Raw genomic sequence first — 24655 nt, 5'->3', positions numbered from 1 at the left:
ATAAAAGTCTTAACCTCTTACTTTTAACATACTATATATTTATTTGAATCATTGAGCATTCATACTTTTCAAGCAAAAATATCCTTTCACTAAAATAATCTCTTTTATCAATTCTCTAATCCATCTCAAAAACTATTTCTTACATTTCCAATTACCTTCCATCCACAACATAATGTCAGACGATGATATTTTCCAAACTGTTCCCCAGTTCTTGGTTAATGAATTGGATGATGATACAGATGAAAAATGATGACAATGCTCATGGAAAAACATTAGAGGAGTCAACAACCTCTAAGGGTTGAGGTACCTTGAAATCGTGGGTTTGGGTATGACTATATGAGCGTCTTTTCAAAGATTATTTCTCTGAAGATCTAGTGTACCTAGCAAATATGTTTCGACGAAGATTTTGAAAGGAAAGAGAGTTATTTGTTCGCATTGTGCAATCACTTAGGTGTCACTCTCCATATTTCCAAATGAGGAATGATGCAGCTGGTAGGCAAGGAGTTTCCCCCCTACAAAAATGCACAGCTGCTATTCGTCAATTGGCATATGGTACACCACCAGATAGTTACGATGAGTATTTACGATTAGGCGAGTCTACTGAGAAACAGACGTTGTATATATTTTGCCACACCATTATTGAGGTATTTGGCGGGCGATACTTAAGGCGACCTAATGCAGAAGATGTCCAACGCTTACTCCGTATTCATTTTGAGCGGCATGGCTTCCTTGGCATGTTAGGTAGCCTTGATTGCATGCATTGGGCATGGAGTAGTTGTCCTGTAGCATGGGCTGGTCAATTTACTAGAGGCGATCAAGGGTGCCCTACAATTATGTTAGAAGTTGTAGCTTCACATGATCTATGGATTTGACATGCATTCTTTGGAGTTGCATGCTCCAACAATGATATAAACGTTTAAATCAATCTCCATTATTTAACGATGTTTTACAAGGATTTGCCTCCCAACAAATTTTACTGTTAACGACACACAATATGCACAAGGTTACTATCTTGTTGACGGTACTTATCCAGAATGGGCAACTTTTGTTAAAACCTTTTCACATCCTGAAGATCCAAAGAGGAGTTTATTTAAACAGAAGCAAGAGTCTGCAACACTAGGTGAAAAAACGAAATTGGCATCGTGTAGGGAATAATTTCAAGCTTTAAATCCCACTAGCTTGAACCCCACTGTAATCATACACTAAAGTACGGTGGCGTCCAAAAGGGAAGAAGATAGAGCAAAAGAGTCGCCAACAAGTTTTTTAGGAACTTGTAAATCGTTCATAGGATGAAGGTTACACCCCTTAACGATCCAAGAGATCGTCAACTCCATAAGGTCTAGAACCAAATAAGGGTTCGGGGATGAAGGTACAAATCCAACCTAAAAGAGATTGAACCTGCCCTAATAATAGGCCTCTACTTTATTCAGATCGTATTCATGTGCACTTTTTGATTAACATGCAATCATTAGGATTAACCCTAAACCTGTTTATCTATGTTGGTTGAATTTAATGCACAAATAAATCTATTATTGGAGATCACTTGAAATTATAATCACATTAACCCTAAACAAGATTATTAAATATCTTATTAATTGTGATTACAAGTACCAATTCCCTTTAAACATGCATAAAAGGCGTGATCAAGCAATAACAATAAAATATCAAACAACATAATAATCATAATAATAATAATAATCATAAATAAAATAATCATCATCAAAATAATAATAATAATATTCATAATCATCATAAATTATAACAATTATAATCATAATCATGTTCATGTTAATATTAAAGCATAATAAAAATAGCAAGATCATAGGCATGATACTAACAAGATTAATAACAAACCCTAGCATGTCATTAAGCAATAAAAATCAAATCTTTAACCCTAACATGATACTAACAATCATAAATATTAGGAAGATCATAGGAAGCATCGTAACAATCATATTTAATATATTTGATATTATAACCTTTTCCCTAAACATGATACTAGGAATATTATAATAACAATATAAACATGATTTCTACATCATAATATCAATTAAAACCATTAAAGTACTTACTTTGATGCCTCGTACCTCTTTCTAATAACAAAATACACGCGTTAGTAACTTCAAGAAAAATAATAAACAAAACAATCAAATTAAATAATTGAAATAGAGATTAGGGACCAAACCCTCAGAAATTAAACCTTTCACGTCTAGGGCGAAGGCAACTTCGAATATGGCTAGGTGTTTCTAAGTCCTGCGAATGCGGAATTTTGTATGAGAAAACAAAGTTTAGAAGAGAAAGATGAACGATTTAGAGAATGCTAAAGAATTAATGATTTGCGAATGAAAACTGATTGTTGATGAGAATTGGTGAATGAGGAGAATTGGTGAAAATAGGTGAATGAAAACGGAGTTTTCAATACGATATTTATAGAGAAAATCAGCCAAAAAGATAAAATAAACAAAATAGAGTCTGACGCACAAAAAACAGAGTTGGCGCCAACCCTGGCTAACTGGCGTCAGGCACCAACACTAGCGCCAGGCCTGGTTCTAGGCGCCAAGCCTGATTTTAACGCGTTTTCGAAAATCAGATAAGTTTGCCATACTGAAGGATAAAATCATATAATTTCCTCAAAAATGCTATTTGATTTTAATTAAAACTCTGAAAAAGTCAAAAAGTCAATTTATCAATGCTAATTGAATTAGGAAGGAAAAGAACCTTCTAGAAGATTCTAGAAAACTAAAACCATTCCTAATTTCATTAGGAATGATAAATCATATTAGGCCCTCCCCTAGATCATTGGGCCGCATATAAGGCTCAAAACGGGCCCAGTTTAGTAATTTGGTCATAACTTCCTCAATGTTGTTTCAATGAATACTACAAGAAGGGGGGGTTGAATTGTAGTATGACAGTTTAGCCAAACTTTTTGCGGAAATAAAACTAAGTAAGCTAAAGGAACTAAAAGTGCAAGAGAGATTTTTACGTGGAAAACTCCTTGGCCCTAATCAAGGAGGAAAACCACGACCACAAGGGATTTTAGGAAAAGAATCTTCACTAGAATAGGGCAATGACCCATTACAAACTAAAGACTCTAACTTCAAGTTCCTCAATGAACTCAAAGCCCCGAGGAACAAGTCACCCAACTTGTTACTCTTTTCTTCTCTTTTTCTCTTCTCACTTCTCTTTCTCTTCTCACTTCTCTTTCTCTTTCTCTTTCTCTTCTCACTTCTCTTTCTCTTCTCTTTCTCACAAATAGAAGTTCACTCAAACTTCCCAACTCCCCAATACAAGAGTTCACTCAAACCCTTACAAATTCCCTAATACAAGAGTTCACTCAAACCCTTACAAATTCCCTAATGCAAGAGTTCACTCAAACCCTTAAACATTTCTCAAATACATATGAAAGATAGATATACGAAACTAATATGTTGGACACTTTGAGACATGTAAGGAACTTGGAACCTAAAGGAACTGACTCACCAACGTGGAAGACATAATATATTTCTCATGAAAAACTATTCCACTTAAGTGAGATACTATATGGAATGACTCTCTAAAGTCAGACAGTTTTGAAAGAATTAAAAACGTTCTATTTATAGAAGATTAGAAAACCCACTAATTGTCATGTTCCTTATGATCAGAAGTGGTCCGAATCTTTAGGCCCACGAATAGAAAACTAATTCTGATTATAAGCAACAATAATGGGTCAATTAGTTGCTCCACGACTTGCTCAATAACTTCCTTTTTGTTAGGAAAGCAATCAGCACGTTTTGCAAATACCAGCCAAAAGTTCCTTGGGGACCAAGTCCTTGTGCGAAAAGATAGGAGTTTAAAACTGACTTCTTTAAGAAGATAAGTTAAAATAACGCACTCGTTCATTAATTTAACTTCACATATAGACCAGATTCATTTTGTTCCTTAACAAACAAAATCTCAACTGAACTCCTACTTTTAAGGTAACCACTTTGAAATTCTTTTTCCCACGACTTTGACTACAATAAAATCAGATTTTGATTATAAAACTTTGTTTTATAAAATAAAGTCATTTTATAAATTAGTTTATTTGAAAACTAAATCCCTAGAAACTAGGAAAATAAGTTATCTTTTTTACTAAGAGAAAATCAGATTTTATTTTCAAAAACTTATCTTTTATAAAATAAAATCTAATAATAAATATTAATACCAAGTCAAAACTAACTTCCTATAAAGTAGGCAAACATAATGCAATGACTATTTAACGTGGAAAACTGACTACTAGTGTTGTGCAAACTCGTGTTCCTTCTATAAATGAATTCTAGACTGACTAGTAAGGAACTTACTGGTCATCAACACTAAGTTCCTTACCGACTGAAGTTCCAATGTAGTTCCTTAGGCTTGTTCCCGACAATTTCTCTTGTCCAACATACTTACATGATTCCTAGAAAAATATACTATTTTTCTGTCTTCATGTTTCTCTGATGAAGCTTCTACTCCGATGCTTCTGTTCCTGCAAAGAAACTTCTCTTCTCTGATGAAACTTCTAATCTGAAGCTTCTACTCCCGCGAAGGAACCTCTCTTTACTTGTTCCCCCTGAGGAACTGCTGCTCATTCCTTGCAAAGAACATCTTCTCATTCTTCTTAGGAACTGCATGTAAAGTCTAACAATACGTTTGTACTTTTAGACTTCTTCTCTTTATGTTCCCCTTGAGGAACTCAAGCACGATCCATACATTGTATGTAGGGAACCATCTTCAATGATGATCTAACCTGTACTCAATCATCTTCATGCTTCATGACTTGTTCATGCACATCTCAATACACATATTAGTTGGATAATCATCATTTGTTCACAATCATCAAAACCTTACAACACTCAATATTCATCGGAATTGGGCTTATAATATATCGTTGGAAAGCTCTTGTCAAGCCCCATCCAACTATACTATTATTGGACCCATATCATGGACCAACCAAACTGTATTGGCTATTTTCTTAAAATAAGTTTTCAAAAACAGAGAGAAGAGAAAAGCAATTAAAACTATCCGCAACACTAAACTTTTCACACTTTCACTTCATTCGATTATGATTCGACGTGAGAGGTACTCATCACTGGGTTTGGTTTTGGGGAGACACAAATGGGTGTCTACACACCGGTTCAAAACCCCTCAAAGCCACCGGTTTGAATCGGTGCCAATGTGGGGGGTGCCAATTACTAGCTTGAAAAGTCACCGGTTCAAACCAGTGGCAAAAATGAGTATTGGCACCGGTTAACCGGTGCCAAAAATGGCCAATGTTTTTGGCACCGGTTAACCGGTGCCAAAAGTGCCCAAAATTTTAATTTTTTTTCTTTTCCTTTTTGTTTTGTCTTTTTTCACATAGCAATTAAACCTACTACAATAAATAAGAACAACACAATAATAATCGACGAATTTCAATCGATATAATCCAAAATTTACAATATATAATAAAAAAAAATCAATCAATTACAGCATATAAATAAAAAAAATTACAATATAAATAAAAAAAATTACAATATACTCGTAAATAAAAAAATTACAATATAAATAACAAAAACCCATACACATCTACATTAATATTCTTGCATCTTGATTCTTCAATTTAAGATCTAAATCAATGAATCTGCACCAATTAAAACAAACAAAAAAAATCGATTAAAATCAAATGTATTAAAATCGAAAAAAAAACCCAGAAATTAAAAAAAAAACCTAGAAATCGAAAAACCCAAAATGAAAATCGAAAAAAAAATCAGAATCGAAAAAAAAAATTGAAATCGAAAATAAAATAAACCCTGAAATCGAAAAAAATGAAAATAAAAAACACCCAGAAATCGAAAAACCCAAAAACGAAAATCGAAAAAAAAAAATGAAAATCGAAAAAAAAAATTAGAATCGAAAAAAAAAACAAAATTGAAATTGAAAATAAAATAAACCCAGAAATAAAAAAAAAATGAAATCGAAAAAAAAAACCTAATTAAAATCGAATTGAAATGGAAAAAAAAACCTAGAAAAAACCCTAAAAATCACGAAAATAAAAACCTCAAAACCGCATGCATTAACCCAAAATAATCAATTATTTTAATAGAAAATTTACCAGAAATTGAAATTGAAATTGAAAAACAAAATCAAAATCGAAAAAACACAATCAAAATTGAAATCGAAAAAAAAACCAGAAATAGAAAAAAAAAAACAAAATCGAAAAAAAAACCTAGAAATCGAAATTAAAAAAATCAAAATCGAAAAAAAAATATATTTAAATCGAATTATAAAAAAACCAGAAATCGAAAAAAACAATCAAAATCGAAATAAATTGAAATTGGAAAAAAAAACCCACAAATCGAAACACCCAAATATCGAATTAATTGAAATTGAAAAAAAATTGAAATCGAAAAACCCAGAAAAAAATTGAAATGGTAAAAAAAAAAAACCCAAGAAATCAATTTAAAAAAATCAAAATCGGGGTTGCATGTTGTGGTCTTCGAATTGTTGGTGGTCTTCGAGTGATAGAAAGGAGGAGGAGATCCAGAAAGAGAAAGAAATGATGGAGATCGGTGAGCAAGAAGGAAAGAGGAGGAGAGGAGAGGAGAGAGAAAGGGCTGAGAAATATTAGGGTTGGGGGAGTTAAATGCGGCGTTTTTTTTTTAAATAATTAAACGAACCGGTTCGTAAAGGCACCGGTTCAAAACGGTGCCCTTTTTATTTTTGGCACCGATTTGAGCTGAACCGGTGCCCTTTTTCTTTGTTTAAAAACCCGCCCATTTTTAGGCCGGTTTTTGCCACCGATTTGGCCTGAACCGGTGGCATTAGGGGGTTGCCTATTTGTATTTTTCTACTAGTGTAAGAAAAGATGTTGAAAGAGCATTTGGTGTTCTCCAGTCTCGATGGGCAATTGTACGAGGTCCATGCAGGGTATGACATTGAAAAATAATCAAAGATATAATGTACGCATGCATTATATTACATAACATGATTGTTGAAGGTGAAGGAACAACAATAAACGAATTGAACGAAGGAGGTTCCTCTACTCCATTTCCAGCAAATCATGGGTCGATTCACACAATTTCAGCAAAGTTTACAAAGACATGTTCAATTACGTGACCGTGAGGTGCACCGCCAACTCTGAGTTGATCTGGTTGAGCATATACGGGCAAAATTTGGAGGAAACTTTGACCAATAATTGTTAATTATGATTTGTTGTATAACGTGTTTTTCTGCTGCATTAATGTAATTCGCTTTAATAAAAAAAATTATGCATTTTGAGTTGTGTAATGATTATAAGTAAAAATGAAACTAATTAAAGACACGTATGGATACACAAAGGTTGTATAAAAATTGTTTTAAAATATAGTAGCTGATTTTTAACCAAATTTTATGCTTAAATATTTAATACATAATTAATCAATTTATTAAAATAATTATTATTATTTTTAAACATTATTTTTCTTTACTTTTGGTTTGGATGAATTTAATGAATTGTATTGATAGTGGGTCCCCTATCTAAACTTGTAAATAGGTTTATCTATTGTTGATGAAAGGTTTGATGACGTGTCAAGTGAAGAGGCTTGTTCTATTGTGGATGCCCTAAGTTTAGATACACAACTTTGAGTCTCATTTTACAAAAAGTATGGGACCCTTGTCAGTATTCTAGTATATTTTGTAATTTATTTAAGTTTTTTTTTCATTTTTTAATCTTATAATATTTTATATTAAAAAAGAAATGGATTTGGTGGGCCATAAATTAAAAGTGTCATTTGTACTGTATATTTTTTAGAGAGTCTCACCATTTGGAAATTGGACTTCACATGAATTGCTAAATTGAGAAGTGAGTATGGTATCACAATTAGAGGTAAAAAACAACTTATTTTGTATTTCAATACTCAAACTTGAGTCTCACCATGGGAGATGGTCTTATAGAGAAACCTTACCATAATCATGTTCCATACATGCATCAATTAATATTTCAATGAATAAATACCACACTTATTACCATCTTAGCTACAACCAAATCATTCTATACATCTACATAATTATATAAATACATTTTAGAATCTTATTATATAATGTATAAGTAATTCAAAATAATTTATTGTTGTCACTTTATTATTATAATTTACTGTCAATTAATAAATCAACAAGTCTTTATTTCAAGCTCTTTAATAAAAAAACCTTAAAGTAACACCCGGAGCTACGCTCGGACCACACATTAGTTTCTTCTTATTTTCTGCAATTAATGCCTTACATAAAATTAGGGTTCCACCCCCTTCCCCCAAATATTCAATCGAATCAAATCTTATCTATTCTAGAATTTCTCCATCTTAAACAAGGTTAAATGTGGGTGCTGCACAATTCTTTTTCATTTAAGATTCATGGACGATCCATAAAAATGAAACAAACAAAACTTATTTTTTTTGTGAGTTTTTCTCTCAATACCGTTCAATCGAGGCGTAAAGCACCGAGTAGATTGACAATAAGATATAAATCATGTCAAAGATCATTAGAGGTGATCCTCCTTGCTTTGAAGGTGTTGCAACTAGCAATCATAAGAGTATATAGAAAGGAAGCAAAGGAAGGGAGTGTCCAAAACTTGTAAAATTGGACTGAGTCTAATGGGCTTTTTGGGTCTAACCAAAATAAATTAAATAAAGTTGGTCTAGTTCCATCTTGATCATCGCTATTAACAATGAGAGACAAGTGCGTGGAGTGTTATGAAAAAAAAAGAGAAATTCTTACAACTCCTATATCTGTTGACTTAAATAAGGATGAGATCAACTACGAGTACCAATTTTTTTTTTTTTTTTTTTTTATATTATTATACAACTAGTTATAAGTTTATAACACGTATTATAAACATGTAAATCTAATATATAATTGTAGAGTCATTTTTGCAACACTTAACCACATCACTCCAAAACCCCAATCTTACAATTTGGTGCAATCTTCTTCTTCTTCTTTTTTTTTTTTTTTTTTTTTTTTTTTTTTTTTTTTTTTTTAATTTTTTTGTGAAAAATAACTACCCTATCTTTTTTTTTCTTTTTTTTTTTGTCAATAACTTCCACTTCTCTAAATTTTAGAAAAAAAAAAAACACTTTCACTTTTACTATTTTACAGTACAATATATATCTCCATATATTATTGCACATTTTTTAAAAAACATTCAACTACAAGCATATTTATTATGTTTTTTCATCTTATAAAAAAGTTAATATATAAACTACCCACTTTACTTTTTAATTTCTGAGGAAACTACCCACTTTACTATATTTATTATGTTTTTTCATCTTATAAAAAAGTTAATTTATAAACTACCCACTTTACTTTTTAATTTTTGGGGGAAATACCCACTTTACTTAGTATTACAAATATACACACTAATTTTTTATAACACAATATTGGAAGGAATTTATATTGTAATTGCATGTTCATTTTTTAATTTTGTATTATCCCAACTCTTGAAAACCTCAATCTTAAAATTATATGCATTTTTATTTATTTTTGAAAATAATATAGCCCCCCATAAGTTCACTAACTTTTAGCTGACCACTTTATGTAATTATTCGGTTAGTGTTATAATGGTTAACCCGTTACAGATATAGAGCTTACTTAGTTAATAATATAGTGTTTATGCTGTCAGTTTTTTAGGGGTTACTTTGTTATTTCAGGGTTACTCAAAAGCAAGTCCGTTTATGAGATTTAGGTGGCCTAGGGGCGGATTAAAAAATGGGGTCCTAATTGACTAACGATTGACTTTATTAACGGAAAAAATAAGGTATACAAAAATAAAAAATATTACGAAATACTTTATTTAATTCTATGAAATTTTATTAAGGACTAATAGTAGAGCCAAAAAAATCCAAAAGTCATCAAATATTTAAACTTCAGTCCCCGCATTCTCGATTGCACTATTTATTCAACAATGTAGAATGAACAAGACCTACAAGGCTACAACATCATAAATTTTAATAGCACAAATTAAAAATAAAAAAATTATTAAAAATTCATGAAGAGCATTAAGCAACAACTAATGTACAATTTGATGATTCATGATCATTTATCATAATAAAAACAAAATTAGGATTAATTGACAAAATATTAGTTTGACATATTGATGATTCATAAATCAAATTCAGTATTATAATTTGAATAAATTAATATTGCAGAAATTTCTTATGTAAAATTGAATAATTCATATATTAAATTACTTTAAATTTCTGGAAAAAAAAAAATTAAAGAACTAACCAATGACTTTACTACTTTAGGATAATGGCAGACTCGTTTCTGAGTTCATCTTCGAAGTACGAAGTCAAAACCCATAAAAAAGGTGAAAAAAATAATGGAAATAAATACAAAAAAGTGATTAATGAAATTGATATGTGAAAAACAATTGAAATACTAGTAATACGGAGTATAATTTGTAGGAAAAATTGTTGATTATAATCTAGTTAAAAACTAATTGCAAAAAAAAAAAAAAAAACGTTAATGGAGGAAATCATCTCTAGAGGATTGATTTGGGAAGGAAAAATCAGAAAATCAAAGATAAAGATAGAAATAAATTGATTTCAAAGATGGGGAATAAAGAATATACGAATGAATATGGTTACATTAAGAGAATTAATTTGGGAAACTTAAATTTCCCCAAAATGGAGCTATTTCTTAGGAAGAATATTAATGTGGGTGGATTATTAAGGGTATAAATTCATTAACTGACAATAAGAGTATTTAATTTTTTTTATTGAATTAATACAATACTGTAAATATCCGTATTTGGATTTCGGATTTTGGGGCCCTAGGCGGGTGCCCCGGTTGCCCCGGGCCAGATACGGCCCTGCTCAAAAGTATAATAAGGGTTTACCATTTCAATATAATACAAGTTACTCCATTTTTCTACCAGTAACCCTACGGTGTTGCTGTGCACACAAAACACACTAACATAAGTTCCACAATTTTTCTTTTAAAAAAAAATTTGTACATTGTATTTGGAAATTTTTTAAATTACCACCTGAAAATGTAACCATGTTCGAAATAACCACGCGTTTAATTTTTTATTTTAAATTACCACCCCTTAAATTAAATAAAGTCTCATATTACCACCCATTTCAAAAATCCGGTGGATTTTCCGTCTGTGTGCCCCACTTAACGCTTATTTTGACCTTTTTGACTAATTTTTTCCCCGATTTTTCTCTTTAAAAACGTTCTTCTAACTTCAATTCACATTTTTCTCTTTAAAATTTGGTAGAATTTGGTGAAGGCAATGTGAATTATAGTATAGAGAGCGTTTTTAAAGAGAAAAATCGGGGGAAAAATCAGTCAAAAGGGTCAAAATAAGTGTTAGGTTGGGCCTACAGACGGAAAATCCACCGGATTTTTGAAATAGGTGGTAATCTGAGCATTTATTTAATTTAAGGAGTGGTAATTTAAAATAAAAAATTAAACGGGTGGTTAGTTCAAAAATGGTTACATTTGAGGGTGGTAATTTAAAAATTCACCGTTTTTATTTTAATATCTTATTATGTGATATATATCCCGTGCATTTTGCACGGGTACACTCTAGTGATGTAAAAAGGAAAGATGAAATTTATCCTATTGTTACTTGTTCCATGGTGTGCATATATGTTACTTGTTCCATGGTGTGCATATATGTTACTTGTTCCTCTCAATTATCTCTCTCTTTTCTTTTGAAGTTAGATTAGAAGTATGTCAAAGGACTAATTTTTTACTTTTTAGGGAAATTCTCACCGGTAACACCTAACTTTTGTTTTTTTTCAACGGTAGAATGCAAAATTTTTTATTATCATTGGTAATCACCAATTAGTAATACTAATTTACTGGTAACATTAATGAAATATTTACCTAATTATTGACTAACCATGGATTAATAATAACACAATTACAAACCTACCCTTCGAAAAAATCACTTCCCTCCAAAGTTATATGCTATTTTCCCTCCTTAATCAATTACCCCTTTATATAAACCTTAAACAACCCAATTCTATTAGTACTCCTTGTTCTTCTTCTTCTCAATTTCTCTTAATACTACCATGGCTAAACAAAATGCTCCAGCGAAAGGTTCTTGAGACAGGAGGTCAGCTATAGGGATTGAGTTGAGTCACCGTGATCTGCGACAATACTCAATTATTTTCCAGTTAGATTAACAACAGAATTTGCAAGCTGACTTGCAATTAGTATACTAGATGAAGCCCTGAAGTTATTTGATTAGACATAAGTGGTTAAGAGAAATAAATAGGGGCAATTGAGTCATTTCGTAGCTAATTTTCCAATTAACATAGTAACTATGGTTAAGGACTTAGGTAAAAGTTTCATTAATGTTACTAGTAAATTAGTATTATTGATTGGTGATTACCAATGATAATCCAAAATATTATATTCTACCATTGAGAAAAAACGGAAGTTGGGTGTTACCAGTGAGAATTTCCCTACTTTTTATTTTAATTAAAAAATGCTAACATTTCATGATGATTGGTCCTTATTACCCTTACTAAAACTCCCTATCTGCTCTCTGGGAAATTCACTAATCCTCTATTTTCTAATTTTCTTCCATCTTCTTTCCCTCTCATCAACCAACAACTACCACTTCTCTCTCACCACCACTACAACCACCACCGGAAGTGGTCATCGTAGACGGGCCCGGCAAACAAGGAGGTAAGCTTTTTAGTTTTTTTTTAAATAATTTTTCTCGGCCAACATTACTAGAGGCCAAATGACTATTGCCGGTGATCAAGGTCAATTACCGACTAACGATGGCCGTAGTAATGGTGGTCGTTGCTTTAGCTGTTCACGTGGTTGTGATATGATGCAGAACATAGAAAATGTAAGTGGTTGGGTCAAGTGGAAGAAAGGAAGCTAGTAAGGGTAAATTAGAACTTTCACTGTAAAATGTCGACGTTTTGATTAATTTTGTTGACGGTATTTAGCGTTAATTAAACTCAAATGGAAAGCAATTAAAATTGTGGTTTGTACTTTGTATTTCGGTTAGATCAGATCAGAGTAAAGTATATTATTGGGGTCCAAACTTTGCCAAAATGTAAGTTTAGGGGACTGAAGTTACAGAAGTTTGATTTAGGGGACTCAAACCTGTTGTGCAAGTTATCACCAGTTTACTTACCCTCAATTACCAGTTATTCCAAATTTTCAATTTAAAAAAAAAAATAAAATTGTCTTAATTTTTTCTTTTAAGAGATAAGATTGTCTTAATTGTTTGAGTTAGCCTAACCTTTTTCACTCTCTTCTCCCTCATCCTCCTTATTCCATATTACAACCGCCATCTTAACCCTTTTTCACTCTCGTCGCCTCTTACGTCGCGCCACCGCTCGTAACCCCGCCCCGTTCAACCTCACCCTTTCGGCCTTTCTCATTATTGTTACTTTCTCTACTCCTTTTTTTCAATTCATTACCACCAATAAAGCTCTAAATTGTGACTACCTCGTAATGCGGACCCATTATTTGGTAGGTTTTGACTTCAGGTGGGGCTGCGGTGGTTGTGGCGGCGGCGGTAATTGCTCAGCCGTTACGGGATTCATCCCCGAATTAAATTCCCCTTCTCTCTCACCTTTGTGATTCCCACTATTGCATTTTCAGAGAAAATCAAAGAAAACCATATTTGAAGTTTTGTAAGGTAAGTTTGGGTCTGGATTTTAGGATTTGTGGGTCGTTTGGGGATTGGGTGGTGGTGGTTTGTGGTGTTGACAGGGTTTGATGGGTGTATGGTGGTATGGGTAATAGCTCATGGTGGTTGTGGGCAAATGAATTACTTTTGTTTATCAACAATTTTTATGTTTCCCAATGAAATGAACTTTCAGTGATTTAGATTATTTTAGAGGAAAAAAAGAAAAATAAAATTCTAATTAGCTTTGTAACCGGTTACTGAAGGTCAGCTTGGCCAAAATAGTAGCCTTAGTCCCCTCTTTCAAACATTTGAAAGGTGAGTTCCCTAAACTTACATTTTGGCATAGTTTGGACCCTTGTATTGAGCTTTACTCGATCAATAAAGGTGGGGCAGAGGCAAAGGTAGTACTTTGGTGAGAATACACCACATACTTTTACAGTTGGAAAAAAAGAAGAGGTAAAAATATAAAAATAATAATAAAATAGTGTTCTGTTAATATTGAGATCCAAATCTGAATTTCATGATATTTTAAATTCATTGTATTTCATTAATTATAACAAAAGGCAGCCTAAACTCACCGACATGTTCTAGTCACCCTCACTCTTCCCTATTACTCACTTGTTTCATTGTTTGTTCGTGTCGTGTTATAAATTAGTGATTGACCCTGGCGATATCTCGAGTTATTGCATAAATTAGCGGTACCCGGGTTGTTATATCACTTGTTTGTGTCCTACACTTTTATGTAGTGGAGGTCGATTACTGTTTGATAAGTAATTGCAATATTAATTTTCCAACTTCTATTTGTGATTTGAAATATAAAGTTCACCTCCATTGTTATTGTTCTGAAGAGAGATGACGGAAATAGCAGCAGCAGAAACGACGACAGTAGCAACAATGGCGGATAGTAATGGCGTCAATGCCATGGCTGCATCACCTCCGCAAGCTCTGCTAGAAAGGCTTAAGGATTACGGTCAAGAAGATACTTTCGCTTTCTGGAATGAGCTTTCTTCTGATGAACGCGAGCATCTTATCAAAGATATTGAGGTTTTTTTATTAATTAATTTTTATGTACTGTGTTGTGCAATTATTTGATCATGCATCTAATAAAATATGTGTTGTTGATTATATTGAAATTTTTTGATGAAATTTGTTCAGAGTTTAGATCTTCCGAGGATTGATCGGATTATTCGATGTTCGTTTCGTTCTCAAGGTTTGTGGATTTGTTTGTTTGATTAGTTATGAATTAGATTAGAAAATTGGAGTTTGAATACATATATAGTTCTAATTTCAAAATTGATGCAAAATTTTGGATTAAAAGGATTGCCGGCTGCGGCGATTGAGCCGGTGTCGGAGGACATTGTGTCAACGGTGGAGCATCGGACGATCGAGGATAGAGAAAAGTGGTGGAAGATGGGATTGAAGGCCATACATGCCGGCAAGTTGGCTGTCATCCTTTTGTCCGGTGGTCAGGTAATTTTTTTTTTTTTTTTTTTTCAATATGAATATTATTTACTTGTATTTATTTTCTTGTCGATTATGATTATTTGTTGGTGTTGTTGCTGTAATTGTCAATGAGCAATCGAAATCAGATACCAAATTATTGGTGGTGTTATTTCATAGTTTATGTTATTTGTTGATTAAGCTATAAAAGTAATGTTAATGAGTGATAGAAATCGGATACCAAATTATTGTTGTAGGATTACTTTCTGATTGTTTGTTGTTGTCATCATTTAGGATTATATATTTAAATTTTTTTAAAGTATATTTAGTGAACAATAAAAATCAGATCACTAATATAAAACTGTAGGTTCACTTTTTGAGTGTAATCATGCTTATGCTTTACATTGTCTTTCTTTGTGTTATCTGCAAGTTGCCTTTTATAAGCGCAAATGCAATCATGATAATCTGTTTATAAAATTATGTATGTTTATCTGAGCATCTTTTATGTTTGACCTTTTTAATTAATCTACAATACTCAGTATTAAAAGGCATTTTGTACTCGGTATAATATTAATTTCTAAACAGGGTATGTAAATAATGCCCCGCCCTACATTATTTCAAATGCTGAGGATTTTATACTGAAGGACCTCTATGCCATATTTTAACTGATTGTATGTCATAGTTGAGAAAACTATACTAGTATGGAAGCTTAAAGGATACCATTATCTTCAAAGACGGAGCATAATCTTCTGCACAAAAGGAAGAACCAAGAGGAAATGGGAGAGAGAGAGGAGAATTGTAGGAGTGGAAGAACTACGAAGGGGGTGGATACAGGATGGCTAATTACATTTGTATAGAGAATTAGTTTCAGCTTAATATAATATGGAAATTAAAAATGCCTTTGCTTATTAAACTAAAGAGTTCAATTGGAGGACAGTTGATATTAATTAGGATTCTTGTCATAAGTTAAACTTTAGAAATTTGGGGGAGGGTGAAAGAAGAATTTTATTTTAAAAAGGGAATGGAAGTTTAAGGAGAACACAGAGTAATATCTGTGCAATGGTGACTTTTGTTATGTGTTTGTCAAGGTAAAATGATGGGTCTTCACGTTATGCTGTCTCCATTATTCTCGAAGTGCATATTCACTTAATTTTGTTGTCTGTATGATTTGTTTTAATTTGACACTTGCTAAGATCCGAATATACTAATGTCTCAAATGCCGATACAGGGAACTCGGCTTGGAAGCTCAGATCCTAAGGGTTGCTTTAGTAAGTGACAGCACTATTTTTATCCACTTGCTGTATATTAAATTTCTCATATAGGGCAGAACTTTTTACTTAATGTCATGAAATCTTCTTGCACCTATATTTTTGTTATTCATTTGCCTTATTCCTAGATAATCTGAATCAATTATGAACCACAAACTACAGTCACACTCTGTCACTTGCTTATCATGATGTGCATCGGTCTATAGCATGAGATAAGTAAATGCTATCCTGTCTGTGGCTGCCATGTGAATTTTTACATAATTAGCATACTACTGAATTTGATCTTAAAAGATTATAGTCCATGTGGTAAGGGACATTAGCCTTTCTTGTCTAGTGATGAGTGACAAGTTCTTTTTCACGCCTTTTGCTATGTTGAAGTTTATAACTTAAGATTGTTTGATTTTTTCTCTCTCTCTCTCTCTCTCTCTCTCTCTAGCCTTGAATAAGACTTCTATTGCTCTAATTTCATCCATTTGCCTTCTGTGTCACATCTTATAAACCCCTATAGCATACTATTTTTCTTTAAAATTCTAATTTATTTACTGTGTTCCTTATATCTGCAAGTATGCTTATGTAGTGTGGATTTCATCATAATTTGTGTCAGATATTGGCCTTCCTTCCAGAAAGTCACTTTTCCAACTTCAGGCAGAGCGAATTCTGTGTGTTCAAAGATTAGCAGCTCAATTTATGAATGAGGGTAAGATATTTTGAGTTGAAAATGCCATTTCAGTTTTTTTGTTTTTATAATGGTATTCTAATTGCTTTTCAATTTGCACCCTTCAGGATCAGCAGATGTTGTACCAATCCACTGGTACATAATGACTAGCCCCTTCACGGACGAAGCAACACGCAAATTCTTTGAAAGCCATAAATTTTTTGGTCTTGAAGCTGATCAAGTATGAGTTTAACATCTTGCTTCTCCACTTTTCTTTGACTAGCTTCACTATACAATTGGTAGTTTAAAATGTAGTTTTTATTTTATTTTATTTATTTTTAAACTTATATGAGACGCATCTTCGATGTAGGTGACGTTCTTCCAGCAGGGAACAATACCTTGTATCTCAATGGATGGAAGATTCATCATGGAGACTCCATATAAAGTGCGTTCACTTCTTTTTCTTCATGCCTTCAAATTTTGATAACTATTGTCATATTTTGTATGTTTTAGTGTCAATTGTGAAGTTTGTATGTCTTTATATCTGACCCAAGTAACTTCATAATGATTTCACAGTATGTTTATTTTTTGTGGGTAAAAAAATTGAAATTTGGTTTAATTCTCTAACTCACAGGAATAGAGAGTGTTTTATATAGGAATCTGGACTGAGATTATGAGGATATTATGAATCGAATCTCAGGACAAGTACTAAGTTCAATAATTAGCTCAACATGAGGGTCGTCGGACTAGAAAGAGTTTTTTTTTTTTTTTTTTTTTTTTTTTTTTTTTTTTTTTTTTTGAAAAGTTTAAAAACTTCCTTCATTTCACAAAGTTCTTCTCATGGACTAATTAATTTAAATGTGGTCAAATTCAAATTTTGACTATCTTTGGTTATAAATATTTCCTTCATTTTCTTTTATTTGCTACATATTCCTTTTTTGGAAGTTGTAAAATAATAGCAGCATTCTTTTATTTGGTCAATGGTTCTTGCTATCTCTTAATTCATCACATGAATTATGTTGGACGTTAATTCTGGCTATATTTGGTCAAACCAAATCAGCACTCACTCTCCAGCTTCTTGCTGCAGTTGAAAATCTGTAACTCTTAGGAATGTAGTGGGCTCTGTCCAACCATAACAAATTTGTTCCACTGTGTAGCTTTCATGAAGACCAACTCATCTATGCAAGTTTGCATAGGCATTTGAAACCTGGAGTGTGCCTCAACTCTAGTTTATTTCAGAAGCCTTTCTTCCTCTTATGCAAATCATGCTTTATCCCATGTCATATAGCCCAATGAGGTCATGATTCGTAAACCCAATAACTCAAGTAGTCCAAATGGGGCAAATGACTAGAAGAGTACCCTTGCCCTTCAACTTATGCACATTAAAGCAGAGCTTTCAATTCTTATGACCAACAATAGGAGAGGGATTTACCTTCATCGCTACACCCACATCAAATGCTACTATGGCTGCTATATAGAAACCTATGACTATGAGTGTTTAGATGCTGCCAAATGCTCTTGCTTTCTATGCATGTGGTTGACATTTAGACTTGTTAATTAAATATATTTCTTAAATTAATGGCTCAAGTGTCTAAACTCAGATGGCAAAGGCTCCTGATGGGAATGGAGGAGTTTATACAGGTAAGGCATTTTTCACATATCTACACTTTTTCTGATTCAATGAATTCCGTGTATCATAATTTCAATACCCATATCATGTCCGAAGTGTCTGATTACTTTTGCTATATGAACCAGCTCTAAAGTCTTCGAGACTGTTAGAAGATATGGCTGCACGAGGAGTCAAATATGTAGATTGTTATGGTGTAGACAATGCACTCGTAAGCTCTCCTAATTACTCTTTTTTCTTCTCCTTTCTTGTTGATATATGTGTTAGTTATCTTATTTGCTATTATATTGAATTGCTGATAGGTTCGCGTTGCTGATCCCACTTTCTTGGGTTATTTCATTGATAAAAATGTTTCAGCTGCTGCCAAAGTTGTAAAGAAGGTAATTTGAATTCATATCATCGAGGTTTATAATTTGCTAGTCTATATATATATATATATATATATATATATATATATATATATATATATATATATATATATATTTATATTTATTTATTTATTTATTTATTTATTTATTTTTTGTCTTATCTGTCTTCTTTAATGTTTCATGTCATGTCTTGTATATTGACAGTCTGATCTTATGTTTTAATATCCCATTAAAAGTTGTGTAACCTCATACAACCATCTTCACCTCCACGCAAAACTGCATAACACAGGAACAAATATTCATGAGAAAATTTTCCATTGAGCTTTGGCAGAGCCTAAAGATATACCCCCCCCCCAAAAAAAAAAAAAAAGGACTGCAGTAAATACAGACGTAATCTAGCTAGATTATGTACCTTTTTCCATCAGGAATTCAGGATCGAACGCCAAGGCATTTATAGGCCCAAAATGCTCCTTAACACCTCCAATTTCTTCTGTAAGAATATAAAATTAATATAACATAATTGATTACATTCTTGAATTCAGCAAGTCACTGAGAATATTGGCTTTTACTTTGCAACCATAAAAGTAATGGCTTAATTTACTAGGCAAGAAAACCTGTAATATAGAGGACTTACGTGTTTTAAGTTTTTGGTTTTCAAAGCAATGTTACATATTTGCTGCAAATCTACTGAAAGGTGTCGAGTACAAATTCAAATGAAATATGATGTGCAAAGCTAAAGCTTATAAGATTCTCATATAGTATGTAAACTATAGCTAATTATTACTACAGACATGAACATGGGGGAGATTGCTCTTCTTTGACCAGTTATTCATTAAAATGTAAAAATTGACTTGAAAATGCAGAACATCTGCACGAACAGACATTTTATACGATTACTATTTGTGGACCAAGTGTATTTCAAATTATCAGTAGGCTGATATGTCTTTCAGTCCCTTTTTTACCCATTCATAGTGATAGTAAAAGCAGTTCAAAGTATCAGTAAGCTGTTCAGTCTTTCAGTCCCATTTTTACCCATTCATACTATTACAAAAACAATCATTCATTCACATATTATTATTTGTAATTTACCTTCATAGACTTTTGCCTCAAACTTTCCTGCACGATGATCTGTTTTCGTCATAGCTATTGCTTCATGGTCACCTCCAAGCACAACCTATAGGGGGGAAAAACACTATATAAGCAATGTCTAATGCTGTAGGTGCCCAACAGTAGCATTATATATGAGAATATTACTGAATATATGAACAGTGACTCACCGAGAAAGTGATCTGGATTTTCATGGAGAAGTCATAAACCCTCGTCGAACATGTTTCTTCTAATCTCTACTGGTAATGTTTGATGCGTCCACATTTCTTTTCAAAACGGTCGTACTGGCTGAATTTGCGTTTCTTTTCTAGATACATATATGTTACATACTTCGTATTGTTCCTTTATTGTGGGATTTTAAAAAAGCAGCGTGCTGAACCAGTAAATATCAGAATGGTAACATGGAAATCCGTTACGTTTCGGCCGATTCGCAATTTATAGGCTGAGTTTTCGAGCCATGCTCTGTCTTTTTCTTTCTTGCTGCAATGAAGCAAGAAAGAAGATATAATCTCTATATCGTTGTCAAAGTATAAAAGCTGTGACTTAAATGTGTTTTTGTCCTTCTAATGTGATACGCTAGAGTCAAATGGTATTTAGAGATAAGAAGAGAAGGGACTCTTGACTTGCATAAAAATTGCACTATTATGTGAACAATAAATTCTGTCATCTTAGTTCCCATGTATTATAGATACATGTATGTTACCTTTGAGTATATGTTTGTCTTGGAGTATATTTCATGTTCATCTGATGTGCAGGCCTATCCCCAAGAGAAAGTTGGTGTATTTGTACGACGAGGAAAGGGTGGCCCACTTGATGTGGTTGAATACAGTGAGCTAGATCCTTCAGTGGCTAGTGCAGTCAATCAGGAAACTGGGCGTCTTCGCTTTTGTTGGAGTAATGTAAAGTACTTTTTCCTTATGTCTGTTTTCTTAGAATGTTAGCTTTATGAGCAATGCGTAATGAAATATATATTTCCTCATAGTTTTTATAGTCGCTACATTTCTTCTTTCACATTTTCCAAATCATATTTTCAATCACTAACATCTCTAAATATAACTAGTAAAAGTTATAAAAAAATTATTGAGGAAGTATAAATTGAGACGAATCCAACAAGACCCCACATTGCTATATATTTCATTAAGTACAAATTGTTAAAAGAAATCCGAAGTGGGTATGTGACTAGTGCAAAGGTCAAACCGTTGCAACTAAAAATAACAGAGGAAGTAGTAAATTATGCTTCCTATTAAATGTTTTGCTTGATTTTTTTTTGTTTTTTGTTTTTTGTTTTGTTTTTTTTTGTTTTTTTTTTTCACATATCAGGTTTGCATCTTAACTTCAATCATGTTGTTTAGCTTCATGCAATTCCTATAATAAACAAATTACAATTATGTGGTTTAGTTTCAGTTTTTTGATTTTTTTTTTGCATATATGCTTTTTATATGGCCGTATAATCCATGCAGCTAGCACCCTTAGTTTATATTTAAGGGGTAGTGGTGATGGACCTAGGCCTTTTCTTAGGCTGGTCTATTGAGCTCCTCCTTTGCCTGAAGACCCGTCATCCAAGTCGATCCAGTCGGATTTGGTTGGTTAGCCTAATTTTCTGGGTTTAAAGTGTTTTTAATACCAAATGTTTTGCTTGCTTTCAAGATTCTACTTATGTCGAAAGAATGGAGTTACATTGCTTTTAGTTCATCTGGTCGAGTCAAACTATTTCTATTAAAAGTTAAAAGTGCATATTTGTCAACATTTAAGGGCATTTTATGTATAATTTTGTAAAGTTAGTTTTAATTGGGTTCAGGTTGGGTTTTGGTCAGGTCATTTCTCACAAGGCAAGCTACATATCTCTTAGACTCTTAGTCCTGTCATTGGGACTTGGACTTGAAAAGGGCTACCAGACTCCTTATGCCTTTAGAATTTTAAGCGAATTACTGCTATAGTTTATGAAAGAATTAATTGTATCGTGTCCTGCAAGTTGTTCTTCAGGTGTGAGACGTAGGGTCTATTGACCAGAGTGTTTCGTGCTGCTATATTTAACTTTATGTATTACAAAACAATCTTAAAATTTCCTCTCCCTCTAATATATATGCCTTTAGAGTTAACCTTCCCTCATAAATTGTAATTAGTTGATGTTCTGAACTTCTGATAGGTTATCAAATAAGTTTCAGGTTTGCTTGCATATGTTCACCTTGGATTTTTTGAATTCCGTGGCCAATGGACTGGAGAATGATAGCATGTAAGTAATATATGACGTGTGTTATTTTTTCAAACATATGGTTAATTTTTTTTTGTTTATAATAGGATATCAAAAGTTTTTCTTTTCTGATATTTAATATTTTTCAAAATTCTACTCCTTGTATTATGCTCCATATTTTGGTGGGTTTGAGCGGGTTTGAGCAATTACAATTGATGGTTTTCTTGAAAAAAAGTACAATCCTTAATGAATCACCTTTGGATGGATTTTGTAGTTTACAGAAACAAATTTCAATAGGCCACATTGATATGAAGCCTAATATGCTTTTATAAGACAACTATCTACTGGATTAGCTTTATTGTGCTCACTAAGGTTATAAGTATACTGAATAAGCCTCAAGACTTGCTAAGATATGATATATAAACTTGTTCTGTACTTCATCCTAGGTCCTAACTCCCAAAGATCAATGTAAAACTTCTAAGCTTAAAGCTGCAAGTAGCCCCTAATCAAGTTTAACAATATAAACTAAGATGCTGACTAACAAAGCCATAACTCACAAAAACAAGACTTGTATGTGTAAAGAACATTGCCTTCAAAGTCTGATTTATGGTTGACTGTATGTGGGGGTTTTGGGGGGGGGGGGGTGTGAGTGATTTTTTTTAATTTTTTTTCAATATAGCTGTTGGAATTTTCATACCATGGTTGAGGTTTCCGCCTGAATTGTTGTCGTCATGATTTCGTTGCAGTTATCATTTGGCAGAGAAGAAAATACCATCAGTTAATGGATATACAATGGGACTAAAACTGGAACAGTTCATATTTGATGCCTTCACATATTCTCCTTCTACTGCACTGTTTGAGGTGATCCTTGTCTATCTTCTTCTTTTTTTTTTTTTTTTTTTTTTTTCCTGACAGACCTCTAGCTATGAATGAGAATATAACACCCTTTTATTCCATTCTCAGGTTTTACGAGAAGAAGAGTTTGCACCTGTAAAAAACGCAAATGGGGCAAATTATGACACACCTGATAGTGCGAGATTGCTTGTTCTCCGTCTTCATGCTCGATGGGTGATTGCTGCTGGTGGCTTTCTTACCCATTCGGTGCCTTTATATTCAACTGGTAATTGCTCCTCATTTTTCCTTAATAAATCAATTCATTCCTTAAGCTGGTGGAGCAGAAATTGCAAAAATACAAACGTTTGAAAAATATTTGAATTATCAATGTTGTTAAAAGTGGTTTGTTATTTTGTGCCTGGCTAAAGTTTGAAACACTAATTTAAAGGTAAAATCACTGCCTTAGCAAATTCAAATCAGAAAATGGCCTTTTGCCTTCATGATAAAATCGACCTTTAAGTTCAAACAACTGAACACCATATTTATTTTCTTCAACTACTAGAACACCTCTAGGAACTCCACATATCCTTCCCCTCTTGTGACGCATATACCTGGAATTGTAGGCTGATAGGTGGTCATGCACTCTAATTATTATATTATATACCTTCTAGATATTGAGTTAAAACACTAGAGTATGATGCAACTATTAATTTTCTTAGAGCAGCATGGTGTTGGCATTAAACGTAAGGTATCGTCATTGTTCACAACTGTAAACCTGGTAGTGGTTTTACCTTTTTCTATTTGCAAACTCTGTGGTTTTACATTGTTTTAACTCCTCTCTCCTCCCCCCCCCTCCCCCCCTTTCTCCCCAAAGCACACACACAGACAGACACAGAAGCTGTCGACTTTCCGAATTTTCTACAAGAATAATCTTCAAACCAATCCGTATTTGGGAAATTTTTTCCCTTGAGCGTTAATAAACTTATTTACTTTTTGATGATGGTATGTGCTCAGGTGTTGAAGTTTCTCCGTTGTGCTCTTATACGGGGGAAAACCTTGAAGCTATTTGCCGTGGAAGAACCTTCCATGCTCCTTGTGAAATCACATTTTGAATTTGATTTATGATTTGTATATCAGGCATGTCATTTTTTATGAAAAAAGATTAGAACAGATATAATCATACGAGTATGTATATACACTCAACTTTATGAGTCGAGAGTTTGAATCATTTTGGCAGTTATATTGTTCAATAAATAATGAGCTTTATTTATGCACAGCTTGATATGTGTTTTGAATTATTTGTTTGAGGAAGGCTGATTACTTGATTAGTGGTAGTGGCTCTCATCTTCGATGAAGTCTGGAGATTGGTCAACTCATTAGCCCAAATGTTGAGATGATTCTTAGCTAGAGCCCCTAGCATGGTTCGAAAATGCGGTTTCGAACACAGTTTCGGTCGCAATAACGGTAATGTGTCGTGGTAACGGAATTGATGCGGTTATCACGGATGTAGAGACTGAATTTTAGTTTTATAATTTTATATGTTTTAT

At 32.9% G+C, this 24655-nt stretch overlaps 1 protein-coding gene and 1 pseudogene across 2 annotated transcripts; both read left to right on the top strand.

The window, feature by feature from the left end:
- Positions 1 to 410: 410 nt before the first annotated feature.
- Positions 411 to 1206, top strand: LOC110731055 (annotated as a pseudogene).
- Positions 1207 to 12436: 11230 nt separating this feature from the next.
- LOC110731004 (UDP-N-acetylglucosamine diphosphorylase 1-like) lies at positions 12437 to 24384 on the top strand. 2 transcript variants are annotated; one of them, XM_021910859.1, is made up of 16 exons: positions 12437 to 12654; positions 14467 to 14662; positions 14774 to 14828; positions 14937 to 15088; positions 16287 to 16326; positions 16931 to 17023; positions 17110 to 17222; positions 17352 to 17426; positions 18583 to 18622; positions 18737 to 18819; positions 18911 to 18988; positions 20839 to 20982; positions 22249 to 22316; positions 23021 to 23135; positions 23238 to 23394; positions 24123 to 24384. In XM_021910859.1, exons 1-16 carry the CDS (start codon positions 12452 to 12454, stop codon positions 24218 to 24220), a joined length of 1710 nt encoding a protein of 569 aa, XP_021766551.1. In that variant the 5' UTR covers positions 12437 to 12451; the 3' UTR covers positions 24221 to 24384. The 2 variants fall into 2 exon arrangements, with proteins under 2 accessions (XP_021766551.1, XP_021766552.1); XM_021910860.1 differs by lacking the exon at positions 12437 to 12654 and adding an exon at positions 13219 to 13627.
- The last annotated feature ends 271 nt before the right edge of the window (positions 24385 to 24655 follow it).

Source organism: Chenopodium quinoa, unplaced genomic scaffold, assembly GCF_001683475.1.
Source record: "Chenopodium quinoa cultivar QQ74 unplaced genomic scaffold, ASM168347v1, whole genome shotgun sequence".
NCBI lineage: Eukaryota > Viridiplantae > Streptophyta > Magnoliopsida > Caryophyllales > Amaranthaceae > Chenopodium > Chenopodium quinoa.
Note: the sequence above shows the minus strand (reverse complement) of the source record. Positions and strands in the feature narration are given on the sequence as shown.

Coding starts and splice junctions, on each gene's coding strand:
- LOC110731004 (XM_021910859.1), top strand. CDS start 12,452: ATGCTAACATTTCATGATGATTGGTCCTTATTACCCTTACTAAAACTC. Junction 15,089..16,286: donor TCCTTTTGTCCGGTGGTCAG/GTAATTTTTTTT, acceptor ATGCCGATACAG/GGAACTCGGCTTGGAAGCTC. Junction 18,820..18,910: donor ATGGTGTAGACAATGCACTC/GTAAGCTCTCCT, acceptor AATTGCTGATAG/GTTCGCGTTGCTGATCCCAC.